General features: G+C 42.0%; 1 protein-coding gene across 6 annotated transcripts in view; it reads right to left on the bottom strand.

Annotated features, from left to right (window-relative positions):
• Positions 1-23,147, bottom strand: part of pde8b (phosphodiesterase 8B) — a 31,731-nt gene extending 8,584 nt beyond the window's left edge. The window contains exons 1-12 of one of the 6 annotated variants that reach the window (XM_070924084.1): positions 22,866-23,147; positions 13,662-13,718; positions 9,546-9,736; positions 7,250-7,309; positions 6,225-6,282; positions 5,841-5,929; positions 5,646-5,724; positions 4,905-5,045; positions 4,729-4,817; positions 4,581-4,635; positions 927-978; positions 390-467 (exon numbers count right to left, since the gene is read on the bottom strand). In XM_070924084.1, the coding sequence (XP_070780185.1) occupies positions 390-467; positions 927-978; positions 4,581-4,635; positions 4,729-4,817; positions 4,905-5,045; positions 5,646-5,724; positions 5,841-5,929; positions 6,225-6,282; positions 7,250-7,309; positions 9,546-9,736; positions 13,662-13,718; positions 22,866-23,147 (1,231 nt within the window). Of the gene's footprint in view, positions 1-389; positions 468-926; positions 979-1,274; positions 1,289-4,554; positions 4,636-4,728; positions 4,818-4,904; positions 5,046-5,645; positions 5,725-5,840; positions 5,930-6,224; positions 6,283-7,249; positions 7,310-9,545; positions 9,737-13,661; positions 13,719-22,865 lie in introns of those variants that run through there. The other 5 variants (XM_070924089.1, XM_070924085.1, XM_070924087.1 and 2 more) reach the window with 5 other exon arrangements.
• Positions 23,148-23,369: the final 222 nt, after the last annotated feature.

Here is a 23,369-nt window from a genome sequence, read left to right as displayed (position 1 = left end):
GGAGAGAAAGAAGGAAGGCGGTTTGATTGAAGAAGAGAGAAGCAGACGACGCTGCACTCTGAAAATAGCAGCAGCTGTGTCAAAGTGAGTTGAGGAGGGAGGAACGTAATGTCATCAGCCCACGACGCCTCTCTTCAAGACGTCTTTAGTTCAAGTACCAACCATAACACCGTCTGACTCATCCCCATCACCTCCCCATTCTTCATCTCCTTTCCTTTGTGTTCCTGCTCTCACTTGTATTCTCATTACAGTCTCATCACCCCTCTTGTCCTCTCTCCATTTCGTTTTCTGCCTCTTCTGCTCGTCTCCCCTTCAGAACGGCACAAACTGGGGCTCCATTCATTCAAACAGAGGCTCAAATAAAAGACGATGCATTTTAAAGGTCTTACCGTCACTACCGCGAGAGCTGAGCGATCTGGCATCAATTGAGTCTTTCCTCCTGTCGCGGTGACGCAGTGAGTGGCACTCTGTAGAGGGAAGGAATGGACATTAAATGTACAGTTTAGAGTGATGGAGGGACAGATTTATACTGATATCGGCGAGTCTCAGCGCTGTTTCATCTCAAATATATTACATTTAGCTTCTGAAGCCATTTTAAATCCTTTGTCTTAAGTTTCAGGACATATATGAATATGCGCATCTCATTAAAGCGTTATATGTATGACGAAAATAGAAAATGTGGTGAGGAAAACGATTAAATGTGTGCCAACAAAAAAAAAAGGGGGCAAAAAAGGAAATGAAATTACTTCAAATTGCTTTTTCCTTTTTAAACCAACTGATAGGAAGTTAAAGGAAAAGTCATCTTTATATTTCAGGAGTAACAAACTGGGGCTAATCTAAATCATGCTATTCTATAATAAAGTTTTACATTACAATATAGCAGCCCAACCAGGAGGCAATATTAGAAAGCGTGTTGTGTAAGTTACCTGACTGAGAGTGTTCCCCGCTGCACTTCTCTTCCTTGTTGAACTTGTGGACCTGACAGACAGAAAGCAGGAGCTGATTAAAGTCCAGGTTTGGACCACAACCAGGAGTCCCTGTTGGTTCTCCTTCGCTGTGAGGAACATAATCAGAAAGCAGAAATGTTTGATGTTTGAACACTTCATTCTCTTTTTTCGTAAAGCTGCGTGAGTGTGATTTATTTAAGCATTAATAGATTCTCTGAAACTACAACCTGTGAACTTCACTACTGTGAATACAAAGCCAAAAACACAGTACCAACATATAGACTGGTTTCTGATTTGCACACAGGGGACAGGGTTTCAAAAACAAACCAGTATGACAGCTTCTGAGGGTCATCGTGGGGAGATGTTTCTGTGTCTTAAACTGCACAAATCGCATATTTTCTGTCTTGGTAACAGTTCAGATGTATGTATACTGTATTTTGTTGCACTGCATTCCCTGAAGATTGTAAAATCTAGGGCTGCCCCCTGAAAGTCAAAGATTCGAATCATCAGTCGACTGAGATTCTTCGAGTCCAGCAGTCGTGGCTGCAGAGTGAGCCGTCCTCACTTTCACGCTGCTCTCTAGGGTAAAATCATTCCACTACGTCGAGTCGTCCCATCCGTCGGCAACGGGTACAGGCAGCTGTGGACCTGGACCCAGGGTGAGTCCGCTAGAGATGGTCAGGCTCCGAGATAACGTTACTTCATACGATACAGTCGTTAGCGTAGTTAGCACGCATGTTTACTATATTACTGAATGTCGCTGCCACCCTGAACGTCCCGCCAAACCCCATTCAAAAATCTGGCAGTTTAATGAAGCGTTGCTTGATAGTCTATATCATATGTGTCAAACTCAAGGCCCGCGGGCCAAATGTGGCCCGCCACGTCATTTTATGCGCGAGAGCTTAAAAGGTCTGAGTGTCTAAAAATAAATAGGTCAAAAGAGTGCTTTGACCAAAAACTACATTTCCCACAATGCCTGTCGACTATGATACCCGCGAAGTGACGGCTCATCGCCACTACACGGCAGTGTTTCCACATCAATGCTAATGAGTGGAATTCAGAAATAAATAATGATCGCAGCCTTTTTTTTTTAAATGCTACATCTGTCATACATGTTCTTAGCAGCTCACAATTGTTGATTTTACAGTAATTAAGCCCATTTTAATGGGTATTTATTGTGTTATTTTTCTGAGTTATTTATTATGTTATTTTTCTTCATTCACTTGGACAGTTTGATCCATGATTGATGGAGTTATGTGGGTTTCATAAGCTGACAAATTAACAGGATTTATGTTATAACAGAGCAACAAACAAGCATATTTTTTCTATGCAACTGCAATGTTTGTGACTTGAATAAGTAATAAATTCAGAGTTATTTAACATTAAGGAGTAGTTACATTTATTTTACATTACATTCGATTACCTTTAGTTACATTTATAAGTTACATCTGGCCCTTTGAGGACAGTCATTACGCTGATGTGGCCCTCGGTGAAAATGAGTTCGACACCCCTGGTCTATATGGAAAAAAAAGGAACGAATAGTTGAATGTAATATCTACATCTTTAGTTATCATTATGGTCTATGCTGGTGAATCTTTAGCAAAATAATCAGCCTTGACAATGACTGAACTGCAACCTTTCCGTTACAGTTTGCTGGCCATTAAACCCTCAACGTCAATGTTTCTGTTGTTGTGCTAAATGAAACAAATGTAATAAAGACAATTAGACAAAATAATCTGTTCAGTCATCAGCAGGTGTGGAGACCAAATACCACTTTGTGAGATTATGTCTCTAATTCGGATACATATTCTACTAATTAAAAAAATATTAACCTTCCAGCATACCACGTTCACTATAATATATTATCACGCAGGAGACTATTTGTATGGTACATCCTGTTCGTCACACTGAGGTTGTGTAGATATGTAGAGCTTCTAATCCGGTTACAGAAGATCACCCAGTGACTCACTGCACCTTTACATCTGGCTGACAGTGCATCATGCACATGTATGCAATGATGAATGCATAAAACATTTATTCATTTTATGTATACAATCAGAAAAATGTAATTTTTATATACAGAGAAAGGCGTCCTTAAAATGTTTGTCAATTACGCTTCATTTTTCACTCTCACACAATTGCTCATTTTCTCTTTTTACAGCCCCCTCTCTAAATTTCTAAGTCGCTTGCTCTCAGGTCTCCAGCGCGTCCCATACTGAGTAAATAGGATTAAGACAGTATAAACACTTTTAATGACATACAAGGTTGCCAGATTTAGCTGGCTACATCTTAATGGGCTTCTTGGGCTGCAAAGCACAAACAGACATCCAAAAAAACATCTTTTGAATTAACTCGACTAAAGCTGGGAAATAGTTGAGATTATGATGGCCCTTAATTGAGAGGGAAAGACAAACAAAACTGACCCTAAACCTGCTGTAAGTCTGGAGTGCTTAGACAAATACTGTTAACTAAACAACACAATGAAATGGAAACCGTGGTCTTCAGCCAAACGCCTGGGTGGGAAAAGACGTGGAATAATGTGTGGTTTAAAGTGCTCAGAGGAAAATGTAAGAGCATGGATACAGTGTCAGATCAGTCCTGAAAGGACCTCTGTGGCCTTGGGTTGTTGAAAGGATAATAGGGTCTCAGTGAAGATGCACTACATGCCTAAAGACATGATTTAGTTTAAAATGTCATCAAAAACGTCCGTTCTGTAATGTGTGGTGAGAATGCATTAAACAGAAGGCGACACCCTGATAATACCGTTCAGTTTGACACTGCACATTTCAGGTTGCGGGAATGACTTCCATGCTTTCCAGAATGGGATCAGCCGCTGCCATGTCTAAGGATTCCCAATCCCAGCGAGCAGGAATGAATGCCACTTGGCTTTAGCAGGCAGATGCCAACGGCTGACTCACCTTATGCACACACGATGAAAGAGAGCAATGAGCTAAAGCTAGTCTCTGTGCAGCTTTGCCTGGGGTATAAATAGCCCTGGCGCCTGGCTGCTCGCCCTCCCAGGCCTTAGCGGGGGATCCTGGTGCTTAGCCGTAGCTTAGCATAGAATGACGCTATTGGCCTGGAACCCAGCTGAGAGCAGCGACACACCTGCTTCAGAGTAAACGTGCGCACTGTGAGGCTGCACAGTATTTAAATCTGACACTTCAGCCTGCAGTTCATTTGAAGTATTTATGTAAACCTGACTGCCAGCTGAGTGTGAGTCCAGTTGGGACTCAATCATTCGTTTCTCCAGCAGGCTTGATTGGGCCAAGCTGTGCTGTAGCATTAGGGACTGCTGATGGACTGACATTCGTTCAAGCTCCACAACAGAAAAACCAACTCACTGTGATCTTCAAGCTTGGGTTTATAAGTCTAAAGGCTTTTGTAAATTAAATTTTGTAGCAGAATGTTTTTCTGCTGGTAGGCTTATGAGCTACGGATTCATCATTTGAGCCTGCAAATCAGCATTTTTGGGCAGATTTGAGAGGAAGTGGTTCTAGGTTTCAAAGTGCTGCTAATGTGCAGGTGCTATTCATTCTGGGCTGGAATAGTGCAGGGGGCAAAGAAAGGGAACATTTCATCATCACCAAAAAGAAAACTAGAAGACGACTGAAAGGAAAGGTCTTCGCTCACCTGATTATTGTTGTCAACGTGAGGTCTCTTGATGGCTACAAAATGTCGAATCTTCCTGTTGGATGCCAGATAAGAGTCTGTCAGTCATTTCTGATTTCTTGCAAATACAGTACAGCAAGACATCAGCGCTTCGGGTTGATCAGCTTACCCTCCTTGGCCGATGACAGGTGTTATCTTCACTTGTTGTTGTATACTGTCGCCTGACTTCTTCCTGGCGTAGTAAATGCCCTGCCATTCCTTCAGAGACCACAGAGCAGTCAGGCAGTGATACAGCACCGTCTCATTTCACAGATGAGTAGATGGATGGGTGGATGTGCGACTTACCTTTCCTTTTTTGATGCAGGTGTTTATGGTGTCCAGCAGGTCGGCTCTGTTCTTGTCGCTCTTGGGGAGTTCGGTCAGCTCCTTACCGATCAGCTCCCCCTTGTGGTAGCCCATCATCCGCTCAAACGCTGGGTTCACGTACTGAGACAAAACCAGGAAGATGTTAAAGTCGAGCAATATTCTATATTTTTCTTATTGTTTCTTATTGTTCTCATTTCCTGTGCAGCCAAACCCTGATATATCTTATTCCTCTGTTCCACAGAGCTCCATCATTGTCCAAATAAAACACATACTCGAGCCACACTGATGCACTGGCTGATGTTGAACATGGGCACTGTAGTTTATTTATTATTCTATTTAAATTGATTCCACATCCATTATCCTGCTGCTTTAAATACACATCAGTGCATCATATCTGCAGCTGAAAATAGGCCCCGACAGATGCGATATTTACTCCTGTTTGAGTAACGTTTACTGATAACTGCAGTGCAGGTTTTTCATGGTTTTCATGAGATTTGTTTATTATCATTATTTCATTTTATTCTATCTTAATTGAGTTTACTCTCAGGCTTTTATTGCTTATTGTTTTTAATGTCATTCTAATGATTTTCATTGCCTATGTAAAGCGCTTTGAGTTGCCTCTGTGTTTGAAATGTGTCACGTAAATAAAGCTGCCTTGCCTAAAACAAAAACTTTGCGTGTATGCATGAGCATGTAGGTACATGTGTGTATTATCCCTACCTGTATTATGTGGTCCTCACTGGTGATCTCCACAGCCTCTTGACAGTGCTCCAAAGCAGTGAAGACAGAGTTACAAGCCCTGTGGATGAATAAAGCCACAGCAGCTTATCAGTACCACCACCCTGTATATGAGTCTGCATGTGCGTATGACTGCATGGTATGTGCGTCATAAGGTGTTTTTTCTCTCTGCTGTACCTGAGTTTGAACTGGCAGCGCACCTCCCCATGTTCAATCTGTATGAGCTCATTATAGCAGGCTGACACACTGCTGTTCTCCACAAACCTCTGGAGGCCAAACAAGGTTAAGTGGTGTTTGAAGGAGAAGGAGAGAGAGAGGAGTGGAAAATTGAATGAGTCAGGATTTACTCAGTAGCGACTTGTTTTGCTACCTCCTACGTCATTTTCACACCATCACACGCCGCTGACAATAAGTGCCTCTTTCAAAACTGGCAGCATGCTGCTATTTTAGTATCTGAAGTCTCTGAGAGGCCCAATAAAACGCATATATCAGGAACAAGGATAACACATTCAGTCTGTTATAAACACACAGTCACAAGCTGAGGCAAGTGGTTAGACGTACTCTGCTAAATCCAGCACAAAGGAGAGGAAGAACAGATGGTTCGTCCTGGTCAGCCGGTCTGCGCAATGACAGAAAAGAATCATTACCATCTGCAAAAGAAGTCATTTTTCAGAAACATGCTGGCAGTGGTCCACATCTATATGGAAAACTATGCTGTTTAAAAGGCCCTGAAAACTTATTTTCTCATTCAGCTTCTAACTGTGAGTGATGGGAGTCCACATGAGCACAGTATTTTATTTCAAACAGCTTTGGTTATTTCACATGACAGATTTCTGTATTTCATTTTTTCCTCTCTCTTTATGCTCTTCCCACTGGTTTGAAATGAGCGGGGCTCAGTTGGAAAAAAGATGATGTCATGTACCCCCATGCACCAATCAGGATCAGTTGGTGGGTTGTTTGGTCACCGTCAATCAAATCTGATCAAATAATTAACATCAAATTAATGCGGGTGCCAATACCTGCACAAACAAATCAAGGCTGGTTGCTAATTAAGGCCGAACAGCTCAGTGTACATTTATTATAATAATAAATTATAATTTCCACAGTAATGATTCCATCAGTACAACAGAAACATACTCAACAGAGTCTCTTTTTTAACAGAAATAGTGTTTTTATAATCTAATTAAATTCCAGCCATTTCTGGTGATGCGACAAAACTCGACTCTTTCTGGTGTTTTTTTCATATTAAAAGCCCACCTATAAAAAGGGAAGACTGCAAGACTTTTAATGTGAAAAGTCTAGAGAAAGTGTTGAGTTTCATAAATTTTCATAAATTATGTTACACTGAATAATTACACTGAATTTATCAAGACAAGAGGTACCACTGAGGAGGTTTTGAGTTTGCATTAACTCATTGAGATAAATAAAGATTTTATGGTGTTAAACTCTGAATAAATAAAACCTATGTTTTGTTTTCTGATAATGTTACGGATGTATACTTCAGATTTGACTTTAAGGCAAAAACACACAAAACACCTACAACACAGAGGATATTAAAACCCACAAAAAGGTGAAACCAAACTTACTTTTGTGGCACAACGGCTAGAATAACTGTGTTTTCCGAGGGCTTTGTGGCGCGGATCAACCTGGAAATGAAACAAATGCGGATTTAAAGTCAGCCTGAGTGTCAACAGGAGTTCATTTCATCCACACTTTGAGCTCATGAGAAGTGGCTTGGACTCAGGTACACAAACATGTGGGCAGATTGGGGATGATGTCATTGCCACATAAGAAGGGCAGAACATTTCAGCGCTTTGCACAGAAACACCAAACACAACATCTGCTTCAGAGGTTCGGCCACAAAGCCACAACGCTGGCAGGAAAGTGGCCCGGAGGCGGAGGAGGACAGAAGACAGTGATGGAGGACGAAAGGAGGAACAGAGGGAACATATGATGGCAGAGATCCTTCAAGGGGGAAAGAAAAAACAGTGACGAGGAGAAGAGTGAAGGAGCAACAGGGAGCAGATGCCAAACTGCGGTAATCAGGAGACAGGAGAGACGAATGGATCTGTTCCTTTACTTGGGGAAATAATGAAGCACTTACAATAAATCACTCTACAAAATATATGGTGGTGGCTTTCAGTGTTTCCAAGAACTTTGGATGGGCTAGTAGTGTATCTAACAATAACTGCAGCCCGAGAAATCATGACGGAAATAAACACAGATGTAGTCTTAGCGAAAAAATAATGAAGAATATGCACTATTTCACCCGTTTAACTCCAAAACTGAAGAGCAAGGATGTTAAATACAATGTCTTTACAGATGTCCTTGTAATGATGCCCAGAAGGGATTCACGCAGGCATTAACACAACCGAGGGACACATTAAACGCTTTGATCCACATTCAAATGCCAGAACACAAGTCCTCTGTTCATAGATGCGCAAAAGGCACAAGAACAACATCCAGCTGTTATTAGAGGGATTGGTTATAATTTCATTACAAGAGATTAAATTTTATCAATGAGATTAAATGTTCTTTAATGTTCCTTATTTCACAAAGAAGGAATCTGAAATACTCTTGAGGGACTCAGCGGGAAGAGGAGGAAACCGTCCAAGATGTACACATTTACGCAAAATATAGGACTAAAAAGACTTTTTAAATACATCTGGAAAAGCACGCCAGAGTAGCAGGGGACAAGCAGACCAGTATTGCCAGTATGAACTCGACTAACACCTGGCAAGAACGAGGAGAGAATGAGGTTATTCTACAATCAAAGAGATTTCTGAAAAGCGGCCAGGGGCTTTTTCTGTGGAAAAATGGACAAGACAGAAAAAACAAAAACGTCTTTTTCAAGCTTCAAGCATGTGTACTACTCTTGGGTGCCCTGGGCCACTATCCAGCTCTCATGTCAACAAACAAACTCACAATTTGTTGTTCAGACTCAAGTGTCACTTTATTCCAATAGCCTCTTATGAATTGTGACATCCAGTGTCCACTGCTGCTTCCTTTCAGAGCAAAACACTCAACCAAGAACAGCAGCTACAACAGACTACAGCACAGTAAGAATGTGCAGCTTCAGCTTGCAGATGTCTGTGGTGCCTCCAGAGAACACCAGATGGCGCCAACAAGCCCTCCACCCCTTTATCCCAGAGCTATTTACAGTACAGCTACTTCTAGACAGACTGCACTCTGGACATCCCTGTATATTACTGGTTTTAGGTAGAAACTTATAATAACACTCATAATTAAAGGACTGATTGTTTTTGATTGAAGTGAAGGATTACATGGTGTTTGTTATAGAAATGCTTTGACCCCTTTTGGCAGATGAAGCCCTGTCCAACTCTTTGTTTAATGTCAAACATGAATGTTGGTCTAGAAAACAGCAACAGAAAAGAAGCCAGGCTGCTGTGCCAGTTCAAGTTCTTGACGGAATCACAGTGCAATTTGATGCTTAAAGGAACAGGGCCACATTTTGGGACTTTCTTGCTGAGAGTTAGATGAAAAGATAGATACTCTCATGTCTGTTCTGTAAATATGAAGCTACCAGCCAGCAGCTGGTTATCTTAGCTTAGCATAAAGACTGGAAACAGGGGGAAACCACCATCCAAAGGTGACGAAACCCACCTACCAGAACCTCTAAAGCTCACAAACTAACATGTTACATCTTGTCATCAATCAGTACAAAAAAAAGGGATAAAAATGACAAGAAGTGGTTTTTAATGGGGGCTTTAAAAGGTGCTGGAAGGTGGTTTTTGTTACCTTTTTTGGCAGAGCCAGGCTAGCTGTTTCATATTTACAGTACCGTCATTAGTGTGGTATCAATCTTCTCATGTAACTCTCAGACAACACACGTGAAAGCAGAAGTAGCAGGTTCAGGCTCACCGGCATACAGCTTCAGGCTCAAAGTAGCGCGAGTGGCGTCCATCAATGACTACGATCTCATGGTGCTTGTCCAAGAAACACTCAACGGCAGACTCGGGCGTCCGTGCGATGTTACACCTGAACCCGGCGCGGTCGCAGGCCCACCAGAAGGCATCGCTTTGGCTGTCCTCCTTGGCGAACACCAGCAGGACCTGAGGAGACGGGAAGGAATGGACGCCTGGGTGAGATTGTGCTGCTACTACGGTGATAATTATAGAATATCTGTGTTAGTAGGTCTTTACTACATTTACTACTCAGACAGGACAGTCTCCGGAGAAGCAGACATCCAAGAACCAGACTTATGACACCAAGGTTACAGGACTACCAAGGTTACTGACATTTATGGGCCTGAATGATACAGTAACTGGTGTAACTGCTGAACATCTTTAAGACGTGGAAAATTCAGATTGAGCTCATTCCCAAAACCCTCCAACGTGATAGCAGCTATCAGAAATTTACCCCTAAACATCCACCTCCCTTTTTTTGATCATTGAATAATCACAATGAAAGAAAATACCAGTACCTTTCATACTCCTCTCCTCTCTGCATCTTACTCTCTCCGAGCACTCTCTGAGTATTATTTGATTTCCTCCTGTAGTCTCATGACACACACAGCTCAGGAGATTTTGAAGAACTTTCCATAATTGTGAGTGTGTTCATCCATCTGCTTTCCCCCTCTGTGAAAGAGGAAACCTGTGCAGGGTGCCTCTATGCTTTTTGCTAATTGCATGCTGGGATAGACTTCAGCCCCCTCTCTAACCCTGAACAGGACTGGATAAAACACCTGGGCTAAACAGACCACATCATGTAAACGTCATGTCTTCCCAGTCAAGTATTCCTTCAGTACAAACTGAGCCGCACATAATTACTAACGAAAGCCGAGTTTCACACAAACAGACTTGAAGCCTGCAGAGCGCGGACTCATGTTTTTGATGCCACACTGTGTTTTGACCACGAATGCACACCAGCCACCTTTGTTACAGTGATGAGGAAATACAACACACTGTAAGAGACACACATGCTCTCACGCACGCACGCACACACACACACACACACACACAGACACACACAGCTGGGCTGCTGCCAGAACCAACAGTACTCAGCTCTGCCTCGCAGCAGCATCACCTCCTGACTCCCTCTAAGGACAACAAAGGATAGAGTGACAGAGGGAGTGCATGGAGGTGCAGCAGAGAGAGAGGGAGAAGAGAATGAGTGAGTGGCTGAAAAAAAGTAGAAGAGCCCAAAAGTCACGACTTCCTGTATAGTTTTAGAACCAGGAAGAGAGTAGTTCATCGTTTCATAGTGTGACATCAGTCCTTCACACGTGGAGATAAAAATATGGAAAAGAACAGGTGAGAACGGCAGAAGAAGAAGATGTAAAAGAGGACAGATGGAGAAAATGAGCTAGTATTGGTGAGTGCCTGTGAAAGGTCCACAGTCTTTGATCCTGTGCCGGCTTGTGTAACCATGGCACTGCTTTGTGTAACCATGGTGCTAACATGTGAAATTCCACACACAGAGTACCCAGTCGACCCTGGGACAACGCCGGCTGCACAGATCTCTGACCTGCCACCCAAATATATGTCACTAACGATGGGCCTGGTGGGAGGCGCTGCTGGTCTTAATACCCCGGTCTGATGTACACACACACACACACACACTCAAACACATCTGCACGCCGTCATATCTGTCTTAGACACACGCTTCCTTGAATGTACCTCACTGCTAATGGTACACCAATGAATGTATGTGTATGCAATTACCTGGTTACAGCATTATAATTTAAATTTCAACATACGTGTGTTGAGCTAAACTAACAGTCTTATTGGCTGCGTGGTTTGTATGAAAACCCTGTACAGCTGTACAGTGTTCACCTGGCACAGAGACTGATCCCTGACGGCTGCTGCGAGCTGACTCGCATTTTCAGGGAGTTCAGAGGTTAATCCGCCATGTTTGCACAACCAGGTCAGATGCCATCTAACGTTGGGAGATTCCCAAACACAGAGAGGTGTCATGGGGCTAACTAGCTTTGAGCACTTTATCTGTGTGGGAGCGTATCAGATAGTATATGAAGGAGGGCCGTTGAGATCCTGCGTTTTTATGCCGTTATGCAACACATACCTTCAGGGCACTTTGTATAAAATATGAATTCAATATGTATATATAAGTATGAGCTCATTGACCTTAATTTGTGTACAGTAGATGTCAGGGAGGCACTGCTGGAGCTCTCAGGTTGTCTTTACATATATATGGCAGCAGTGCCGTTTGTCTGTATGAATTTCACTAAATCACATGTTTAAATTCACTTTTCTTAGTACTGGCAGGCAGTGACAGTTCTATATAGTGCCAGCATCCTGCAGGAAACACAGTGGGTGAAAGGTTAAAGTAGCAGACTTTTCAACAAGATATAAACGTATATATATCCTGCAGCTGTATGTATGGAAAATATAACAACATACAACATGTGTGGTACTTTACTGTCACTTATCTGTGTAATGAGTGAACATGAATCCTTAGATAAGCTGAAGGAGGAGGTATCTGGAGAGGCTGAGACTCTCCAGGGCTGCGAGGCAGTAACATTAAATGTCAAGGAAAACTCGCTGTATATAACTCTCTCCTGCAGAGCACTTTATCTCTCTCTCTTCATCTCTGTTCTTGTGGAAGGAGTGAAGCAGGACAGGGGCGGGATGGGTCATGGATCCAGCAGAAGGCTGGAGGTACAACTTTAGTGGGCTGCTTTTGGGAGAGCAGTTTAAGGGTTTTATGGGGCATTAGATGAGGTCTTGGAAGGCTTTTTAATAAAGCCCCTGGTCCGTCCACCTGCCTGCACGCTGCCACAGATTCCTGGTGCGATGTTATTTGGCACGATGAATAAGGAGGAGGAGGAGGAGGGCGAAGGGATAGTTATAGCAGGATACTCAGCATGAACATGAGTGGCATGCCAGGCCTCTCACATCACTGCACTGGAGTAGGAACGGAGCTGAACTCAGAAACCCTCGGAGATTGCTTGAACCAGCGCAGCTCAAACCGAAGCAAATTAAATCAAAGCAATAAACAAGCACCTAATAAAAGCAGCTGATTCCTGAGGAAGGATCTGCCAGAACCGAGGAATGCTTTGTGGTACCTGCATCTCAGACCAGCTGGTAACCTCCAGGAACTCTTAGTTTCTTCGTTACATAAGGATAAATCTGACTAGCACACGGCCTAATCCCTAACCAGAGGATGAGCACAGACAATCCCTGACTCAGCCCTACCTAACCTTGCAATACTCCCAAGTTCTTCACGGGCAAGATGAGATCCCAGCAGGACTGACTGAAGAAGAAGAAGTGGATTTTGTCCCCCATCAATTACACTGGAATCACATTATGAAAGGATCCCTTAAAGACCAGTATGGTAACAGTAAGTAACAGGAGGAGGGATTAAATCAAGAAAAACCTGTTTCAACGCTCATGTGGGCACCTGACAATTGTTTTAAGGCAGACATAAAATAAATAGTGAACCTCTCCTTTGAGATTGTATCATTAGCTTATGTAAATATTCTCCTGTAGTTCAAGATGGGAGGTGGAAAATACTTAGGTTAGCAAAACCATGTCCAACATACTTCAAGCTCAGTTACCACTTGGAAGCTGATGTGACTGGTTTTCCCAGTAGAAAGATCATATTTTCAAAAAATCCCACTGTGACCCGAACATAGCACGAGAGTACAAATAAACCAGTTTAAATGGCATAAACAAGTGGTGTATAAACAACTGGAGATTAGTAGGCGAGTTGCATTTGGACTTTTGGTGCAACAAAACAAGACACCTGAAGATGTCAACTTCAGCTCTGAGAAGCTGTGATGGGCTTTTGGCAGTTCTTTGACATTTCACAGACTAAACGATTAAAAATAAGCAGGCAAATCAATAATGAAAATAATTGTTAGTTGCAGCCCTACAATCATAAAAAGGAAACTCAACATGGTCAAACCCAGTTCTCAAACATAATCCAAGTTATTGTACAGACAACAAAAAAACAGGATACATCTTTCAAACACGACAAAAGCAACATGACTCCAGATGTTTTTTGTCATGCTCTTACCTGAATTGGCTCTTGAGTCAATCTCATAGGTCCTACACATTCTTCTGTAGCTGAAACCTGCAGGCAACAGATGAGAATCACCATCACAAACTGACCACATAAAACACAAAATAACACAACACACAAAAGAGCTGGGAACACTTCTTACCATTTTACCATTGATGTCCAGGAGCATATTGGCATATTGTTTTTTTGTCTGTCACTTCACCACCTTTAATCTTCTTTCTCACCTCCCTCTTTCGGCTCTGAGAGTCCAGAGAGCAGTAAGACAAGTATGTCCTCTTACAAGTCTGGAGTCTGGAGTAAAAACAGCAATTATCTGTACTTCTTCTGTACTATCTGTATCTTACTGCAGATTTCCTTATTGCCTCTCCTACGCTGTAGACATGGATATTTACATGCAGCGTTAGCAGCCCAGAGTGGAGCTGTCCACTGCAAACATCTTTAGAAGGTATTAGCAGCCAGCCACAGATTGAACTCACAGGTTTACTTGCATAATCCCACTGCAGGAGCATCACATTCTGTGCTGCCTGTGTGTGTACGCGCAGGCTTCTTAACCCCATGCGTCACTCTGGCGTGAATAAGCAACTCAGCTACATGTGCATCCTTTGAGCATACGCATGCACACACATGCTTACACCACACTTCAAACGCGCAATGAATCAGCGGTGTACCATATCATACCGTATCACAGTGGACACCACATTAGCTCTGTGCCTCGTGCTCGGGAATTAACCTTCAGATATCCAGTTATTTTTTAGCAAATTCTGCGTTGGTGAGTCATTTTTCACGTTGAAAGGTCGTTGTTAGAATGTGGTTTTTGCTGTGAACACACACTCATAACCCACAGGGGAGATTAAGGTCTCTTTCCAGCTGAAGAAAAACATCTCTGAGGTGTCCACAAAAAACAGAGAGGAGAGATAAAGAAAGAAGGGGGAAGGGGATTTCGTTAATTCTCCTAGAGGCACGATAATAATGAATGCTACCCACAAACTCTTCTCAGTCATTCAGAAGCTGTATGTAGCTGTGTGACTAAAACAGTGAGGTAGACAGGAGTGGGTGAGTCAACCACACATCAGTATTATTAGTCAGTGGTAATTAGGGTTAAAGGTAGACACACTTCAACCCACATCCAGTCTCAACTAGCCACTACCAACCACTAACGTCACCAAGAGCTGTTGTTCTAGGTAACGGGACAGGTCAGGACCCTCACAAGGGGTCACAAGACACATCTGAGCGGTCGCAAGATATTTAAGAGGATAGAAAAGCAGAAATAAACATATTTATGCTGCACCAAATTATGTTTAATTTTCAGACTTTCCTTTTTTTCTTGTGAATGACCAGACATTTTTACCTCTAAAACCTATTTAGACAAAACAAGGCAAAAAGGTCACTGTTTGGATGAACTGGACACAACTAGTAAACAAATGAAGCAGACATTGCTTCACTTGAAGTGGTCACAAGCCAAAAAGGGTGGGAACCACTGCTGTATAAGATATAGAAGGTTTACAAATATTGGTAACTGGCATGTAACCTAATTCCAAATTCTTGGCAGTAATGGGGATTTAGTCACTTCTAAGTCCTTTTTAATGTAGTGTTCATGTTATTTTGTCCACCTCTTGGGTGTGTAGTGTGGCATAAAAATGCAATGCCTTTTTTTAAAGGAATGAATATTTGTTATAGCATTAAAAAATGCCAGTAAACACAGAATAATATTCCCTTCATACTCCCTTTATCTCGTCAACACACACAACCTCACATCCAGGCAAACTCAATCTGCTTCATCAGGACTGTGTTATACTGGGACTGGGACTGGGGGTACCTTATTATTGGTAAGATAGATTTTTATCCAAGATCAGAAGTTGGGCTGAATCTTCATTTGGAGACTGTCACATGTTTACGCTCGAGTGGCCGAGCCCTCTAACATATGAATTATGACTCTTCAGGAGCAAAAGGAGGTCGTGTGAGATTGTTAAAGAGCCACAAAGAGCCTGCAGATGGAGGTGGGTGGAGGTGGTTGGTTGGGTCAACAAAACATCAGACTTTGAAATGGGAGATCGTTTCCTAACCTCAACCAAGTATTTTAACCCAAAGCAAGTTGTTTTTGTTACTAACCCTAACCATACCTTAATCGTAGAGGTGGAAGATCAGAAAACACTTTTATTTCTGTGATTTTTTAACGGTTTTGGCAGGTACTGACAAATGATGGCCTCCTGAAAGACTTTGTGCTGCTCTAGAGGAACTAGAGGAACATATTACAGTTTGGGGGGCCTCTATTAGGTTGCTCTGCAAAATGTAGAGAGTATAACCCTGAGCAGGAGAGGCTGGATGGAACTGAAAGTGCTGAAGAAGCCTAAGGATACAGTTCGTTTATCTACAAAGGTACCTTGTTGACCACAGCTGATGTGGACTTCACATCACAGCTGTTTGTCTCAAAGTACAAAGAGATTCTTGGACGTCTGGGCAGGAATCACTTTCATGTTGTCGGCGATCATGGTGAGGTCTAACGGGGCAAAGAAATTAGGTCAATCAAGTAAGAGACGACCCAAGGAGAACCCTGAACAGGAGACCCACCGAGTCAGTTAGGAAAGACAAGGAGCATCTGGTGCAAAAGACTGAGGGGACTGAAGCATTGTTGAGTGCTTCGGTGATAATAAGAAGCACAGACTCCAGAAATGACCAAGGGATTGAGGGTTGGCTTCATGAGAAAATGAGTAATTCTGTTTTACTTCAGGACGACACATCCAGATGTGAAACAGAACAGGAAGGAAGGCGGTAGAAATGGGAACAGCGCAGGAATCGTTGCCGAGAGAACAATTTGGAGAGAGATCAGTCAGTGGAGTTAGAAGTTGATGGAGGAAGTGTTGGGTGAAGTTGTCACACGACACCGTCTCTTAAAGGAGGTGACAAAATCCTCATGGAAATACAGGAAGGGGAAATATGTGAAGGAAGATTTAGGAAAGAGTACGCAGACAAGAGCCTGTGAGAGTTACGGTGGACGGTAGAAGAACGTCTGATGGATGTGAAGAACAACAAAGGGTGGAAGACAACATCTAACTTTCCATTGTTTTCATGAGCATGTTTCATGAGCTGTTTTCAAGCAGCACCTACACCTCACGTCTCTCACTCTGCACCCCCACTTCACCTCTTTCGCACCTCTGGTTTGACAAACTCGGACTTAGAGCTTCAACTACCTTTATAAAGCGTTCCTTGTGGTGCTGCCTTCCTCTTTGAGTCATTTCTGCTAATTCTATCATCCTTGTTTTTGTGAAGCACTTTTTAACGTTGGCTTTGAAAGGTGGTGTATAAATAAACCCTTAATTACCTACCGGGGCCCCGATACATCATGTCATTGCATATACTGTATACACATTGTTATGAGACAGATCAAACATAGCTTTCATTGTGGAGGCTTTCTCCACCATTTCATTGCACATTTAATGGAGCAGTTTAGTCTTCAGAATGCAATAAACTTAACAAGGTTATGGTATGTTTAATGTATTCTTTTGAAGGTGTTTTCACTGTTTACAACCATGTTAAAGATGACAAGTTAGTTTACGTTATGGCTGGAGAACAGAAAGAGTTGTTTACACTAAAAGGCCAACGTCTAATCATTTTTGATTAAGCGACAAAGAGGGGTGTACTGGTTGTACATCGAGGCTTAACCTTGTGAGTGACTCTTACTTTGAAACTCAGGCTGTTTAGAAATCAGAAATGATACAGAATGACGTTATTGTGGCCTTCAGTGCAGGTCTAAATCTTCTGATCCTATGAATTATGTCACTTTCATCTGTATCTGAACCACAGTGAAATGTTATTTGATATATTTTATATATTGCCAGATAAATACAGAGCAGCCGGCTGTCATCGTATTATATTACTCATCACTGTTAACAGCACGCCTCTGTGTTTACGTGAATCACAGTCCTTGCAACAAGGCCTCATCTTATCTGCAGTGGAGGTGGCCATCTGTAGCGCCTACATGGGCTTGAGGTCAGCCTCAGTCTGCACACTGCCACGGTTATCTTCCCTCAGACTTCTTTCCACAGTGTGAAGTCATGATAAGCTCACACTGATCAACTGATATTTTGATGTGGGTTAACTTCGTCACGTGAGCATGTTTCTTGGCTGCAACCTTCAGATTTGATGCTCAAGCATCCAATAATAGCACACTGTAGAGGCCATTACTGTACACAGTAACAGTAGTTGATTAAATCCCCCTTTTTTTTTTAAAGATTTACTGTTGAAAATAATTCAAAATTCTTGTGCAAATGAGCTCCTATTCCAACAATTTCTACTCTAACTTTATGAGATAATGCGCAGTTGTGTTTAGCCTGATAATCCATCAACGGTGACTGACCCTCTCCACTCGAAGTTCCACTGCAGTAAAGACATACCAATTATATGGTAATTAAGAAACAGCGTCTCCATTACATAGTTTATTGTTAATAGTTCATTTTTAGTCATGCTGGCAGCGTGGCTCTAGAGATGACAATGTCGGTCGGTCGTTCCAACCGCACTTAAATATCTCAACAACTATTGGCATTTCATTGGATGCAGACATGAATCGTTCCCAGAGTATGAATCCTACTGCCTTTTCATTTAGTGCCACCAGCAGGTCAAATGTTCCACATATCCAGTGAAATCTCTCAACATCTACTGGACGGATTGACACAACATTGATGGCTCTCAGACAATGTGTCCTAGACTTTGTTGACATTTGTGGTTACACACACTTATGACTCCTTTTTGAATGAGTATCCATACTCTGTCAATATTCTTTTATGCAACTCGATTTTGGTTTGGAATTCCCCCCAAATCCTGCAGCATCTGAATTGGTCCTTAGAAGGCGGAAATTTCAAATCAGGGCTTTATGTACAGTAAAGTATGTAGACGATCAGATTTCCATTTTCAACATCAAATCCACTGTGCACAATAAGAATTCAGACTATGCTCCAGTGAGATAACATGCATGTAAACACACACCTACAGGAACTTCTTTGCATGTAAACAGTCGTCACAGTCCAACATTCAAACTATTTTCCACTTCACAGCCTGGATGATTTTCCTGCACTAACACACCCCCTCTTACATCCGAGCTCACACTATGTCCACACTTAAGACGGCTGAAACGGAAAACGTTGTTTAAAACAATGTGCATCCACATTAGTGCTTTGAGATGAAGATCTCCAGCCACACTCGCTAAAAAAATGCAAAACTGGTAAAATCTCTTCTTAGTCATGAACGCTCTGGCGCTTTAACTTAATTTCATAAACGCTTTAACTGTTGTCACTGAGCTGCTGCTCCGAGATGCTGATCAAACTGTAATCCACCAGTTAAAGCCTGATGACCATTTCTTTTTCAAGGAGAGTCACTTCTCTTTACTTTGATGACTGTTACAGACGACTTTGCAGCTACAAAACTAAATGAAAACAATAATTGATTGAAAAAGGTCAAATAAATCAGAAATAGCAGGCAACACTAATTCAGTAATTGGTAATTCAATTAATCAATAATGATGACAATTAATTATAACTTACACGCAAAATGCATCCATTTACAGACAACATGAAGAGACTGTTTACTATTAAACCCTGACAGCAGATTCTGAAGCATGCCCCACCAAACAAAGGCCTGAGCCAGGCCTCTTAGCAGTTCAGGTGTGCCTTGTAAGGCTGAGGTCCCGCCCACCTCTGACTGGGCAGGATTTTGGACATTTAAAGTGATGCGCACAGAGAGGGTTAGAAACAACAGAAAGCTGTCCTCACATTACAGCATTACAATCCATGTGAGAAGACATGTGCACCAATGTTTTCCAAAAGCTCAAAAGCAGGATTCAAACGTGTTCACTCTGGAGAGCATTTCTGAAATGAACTCCTCCTTTAGTGTGAAAAACTTCAGCTTAGTAGTGACATCGTCATGCCACTAATTGTACCACTAACTACCACCAATAATATAAGAGAAAGTGAAGCCTGAACTGCTCTGGCCTTGTTTTAGAGACGTCACAAAGGCTTTGCGTACTCAGCTTTGTCATATACTGCACATATACAGTAACTGTATTGTGTAAATTAAAATTAAAACCTGCAGAGTTACAAGGACTAATGGCTATAATATCTGAATGCCTGTTTTCCTTTCAAAACGTATGTGCTAGAATCAACATTGTGTTCTTCAGGAGTTCGCTATTGTTATGTCTGACTACCTGTTAACATCTGTTAACTTGTTCATATAGACTGCATCTCAAACCAGATTTTGATGAACTTAAGTTTCTCATTATCATGGGAAGTGTACTGTACTGTATTTTGTCACTTGTCATGCTGTACTGTTTGTGTTATCATTCTATTTGTTTTCTCAACAATTTTCAGTTTGTGCGCAAAAATAAACAAATAAAGAAAAAGCCTATAAAGACACTTTCTACAAAGCTATTGTCAGGTTAGAAGAACTGTGTTCATTTGTTTGTCATGGTGTTCATTTCTTTTTCACAACACAGAACCTGTATTGTTGGTGATGGCTGAACTCTCGGATGTCTAGAGGTGCTTCGGACGCTGCTGAGAAAGTCCTCATTCATGCTCTCGCCTGTATGTTCTGTGTAAGAGGCCCTGGAGGGATCTCTGTACGGGCCACCAGCATCAGCTCCTTCACATGTGACTGTTCACACCCCTGCCGCACTGACCAGAGGGGTAAACAAATGACTTGTGTATATAAACATGCACACACACACACACACACACACACACACACAAATGGGAGCGTGATCAACACCGGCAGATTATCAAGATCCTGCAGGGAGAGGCAGATGGTTTTAATAATAAATGGTATCATTGATCCTCTCTCAGTCTCAGCGATAGAAGGGAACTGAGGGAGGAAACAGCTGACAAACTAGCACACACACACACACACACTATCTGTGCCACCCTAAACTAATGACACAAATCTTAATCAAAATTGCTGGACCTAAATGAATAATTATTATAGCGTAATAGCGTTAATAAATATTATTACACCGTTGCAACGTGTTCCATGATTTCAGCTGCTGATGAGAAGCATCCTGTTAGAGTGACTAAATATCTTTATTCAATCCAGTGACTCATATTGTGCCAATTTTCTTCCATATTGGGATCAAAGGAGAAAGATATTTGCCAAAATTGAATGAAATGTGAGAATTAAAGAGCATGGGACTGTTAGAACCTCTTTAAAGGCTGAAAGCTCAGTCCAGAATTATATCAATTACACAATATAAAGAATAAAAACTCCACAAATGTCAAATAATGACTAATGAATGTTTTTATACCAAAAGGTTCAAAAGTATAGTTTGCCAAAATGAAATCTCATAAAAAGGTAATAATCATAGAATTATATTTTGTCCAAATCTCATGCAGGCCTGCAGGGGTTAATCTATTCTGAGGGTCTGATGACATGATCATCTGCTACACTACTTCTTAACAAAACACAGCTATATCCTCTGGGGTTCGATCATAAATATGAGACAGTATCTGTTCACATGCTCCCCCATGACAAGAAGATGTACACAAGTGCACAAGTTTATGATCTTTATACTTCTGAGCTTAAGATTCCCCAAACACTGAAAACTGCTCAGCAAGCCAGACAAGTCTGTGCCATTCTCTCTAACTTATTAATACTTATTAATTTGGTTTATTAAGTTAAAGAGCATCTCCCATGTCAATGTAATGAGCTACTGAATAAAAATGTACTTGATGTTTATGTTGAAGTTCATTCTTGACCTTTTCTTGACTTACAGCTCATCTGTCGTCACAAACTTCTTCCACTGAGGAAGACCTTGAGATGTGGTTGAAAGTTTTGGGAAAAGCGAGTAAGGGCACCTTTAGTTAAGATTTGTATTTTTTATTATTTTAACAACTTGATTTTTGCTTCATAGCTCATTAACTTACTTCAAGTTTAAAGCTATTTATATGCAGCAGCTCCCATTATGAATGAAAGTAAACTTATTGTTCACTTTAAGGCTTAATGATTTAGTGTATTAGGTTAATAGCTTAATAGTTCCCATGCCAAATCAGACAATGTCTTCCAGTTTGTTAACTTTTAGCTTGAGGCAAACTTCAGGACGTCATATAAAAGCATTGTTGCTGACTGTCCAGTGGAGTTCACTGAATTAAAGAGATGAACACAAGTTGTCAATCCACAGATGATCCTTTGACTTTGGGGCACACTCTCCATGCTTTGTTGCTTAAGAACTAACCACTTGGATGCGCATTTTTGCTCGTTTGACAATGTATTCTGTTTCCGGGAGCCTTTGCCAGAGGCTGCGCGGGTTTACACGGAGATAATCAACAATAGTAAGGAAACAAGCTTTTGTTATAGCACACATTTACTACACTGCCTCGTGACAGAGATGATAGTGAGAGAAATGCAAAGTAGGAACTTCTGGGACAATTTCACCAATTGTACTTCCAGGGTGCATGGAGAGGGGAAACAGTCTGAGGAGGTCAAAACTCCAGAAACACTTATAGTGTTAAAGTCGTCCTTTATACAATTATTTTATTTAAATACTTCACTGTAACCCTCCTATGGTTTATTACACACTATAATGCAGTTTTACGCGGAAATAAGTGTTTATCAATAAATTACAGCTCCTCCTGTGAGCACACATCAGTAGCCCTCATCATATCTGCTAGCAACTACATTTGTGTGTTATATTTATTACCATTTATTAACTATTAATATATTGCTTATACGTGCTATATATGGGCAATCAAAGTAAAGTGTTACCTTTTTTACCTCTTTAGAAAGTGAAATTGCAAAATCTTGCCAGGAACATGCATCTGTTGCATTATTTACAGTGAAATAAGTCAGATCGATGACTAACTGCATGGCATTTTTATGAATAAATTATTAATTATGTTAGCCCATCTTAAATGCATCTTTGTGATGTGAGCACCACAGTAATAATGAATGTCCACCGTCCATATTACAGTAATACATTAAATTATCATCACTGTCACACACTGATGGCTGGCTACAGGGAGGTATTGATAAGGCAGTGAATGTGAGGAGACTGAATGAACTGTAGTCATTACAGATCTGTAATTAAAGGCTTGGGCCTCCTCCGGTAACAAACAAACAAACGGCCTCCTCACGTGTGAGCTTCACTCACGACCCGGTGATGATGCTGTGACCGTGCCAGCACACCGTGTTTGGTTCATCTAAACGCGCCCCACTGTACCGTACCTTGACGCTGGTGTGGCTGGTCTGCGTCTCGGCCTCGATGCGGATGTGTCCTCCGCTGTTCTCCTTGCGATCCCGGTACGAGTTGTTGCGCGAGTGCCGGTTCTGGTAGGTGATGACGGACGGGATGGTCTCGGCCGCATCGGTCTTGATGAAGAGCCCGTGCAGCGTGGCCGCGGTGCCCTGAGAGATGGTGGTGGTCTGGTGGGGGGAGTTGGATTCGTCTGAGTCTCGGCAGTAGATCACCCCGCTCTGAGAGACGTGGATACTGGGAGCGCAGCCCATACCTCAGCGACGCGCCTCCGGAGCCAGATCCCAGATAATAAACACCGACACTTGGGTACCACCTTCCTGTCGTCCACAGCTGCCTGCACACAGGCTGCTGTTTTCTCCGGGCATCGGCTGCGGGCTCAAATCGCTCTCTCCTCCACACACCTCCGTTTGAGCACATTAAGGGGGGCGGAGGGGGGGGGGGGGCGTGAGGTGTCGGTGATTGTTTAATTCATG

Source organism: Enoplosus armatus, chromosome 18, assembly GCF_043641665.1.
Source record: "Enoplosus armatus isolate fEnoArm2 chromosome 18, fEnoArm2.hap1, whole genome shotgun sequence".
Lineage (NCBI taxonomy): Eukaryota > Metazoa > Chordata > Actinopteri > Centrarchiformes > Enoplosidae > Enoplosus > Enoplosus armatus.
Note: the sequence above shows the minus strand (reverse complement) of the source record. Positions and strands in the feature narration are given on the sequence as shown.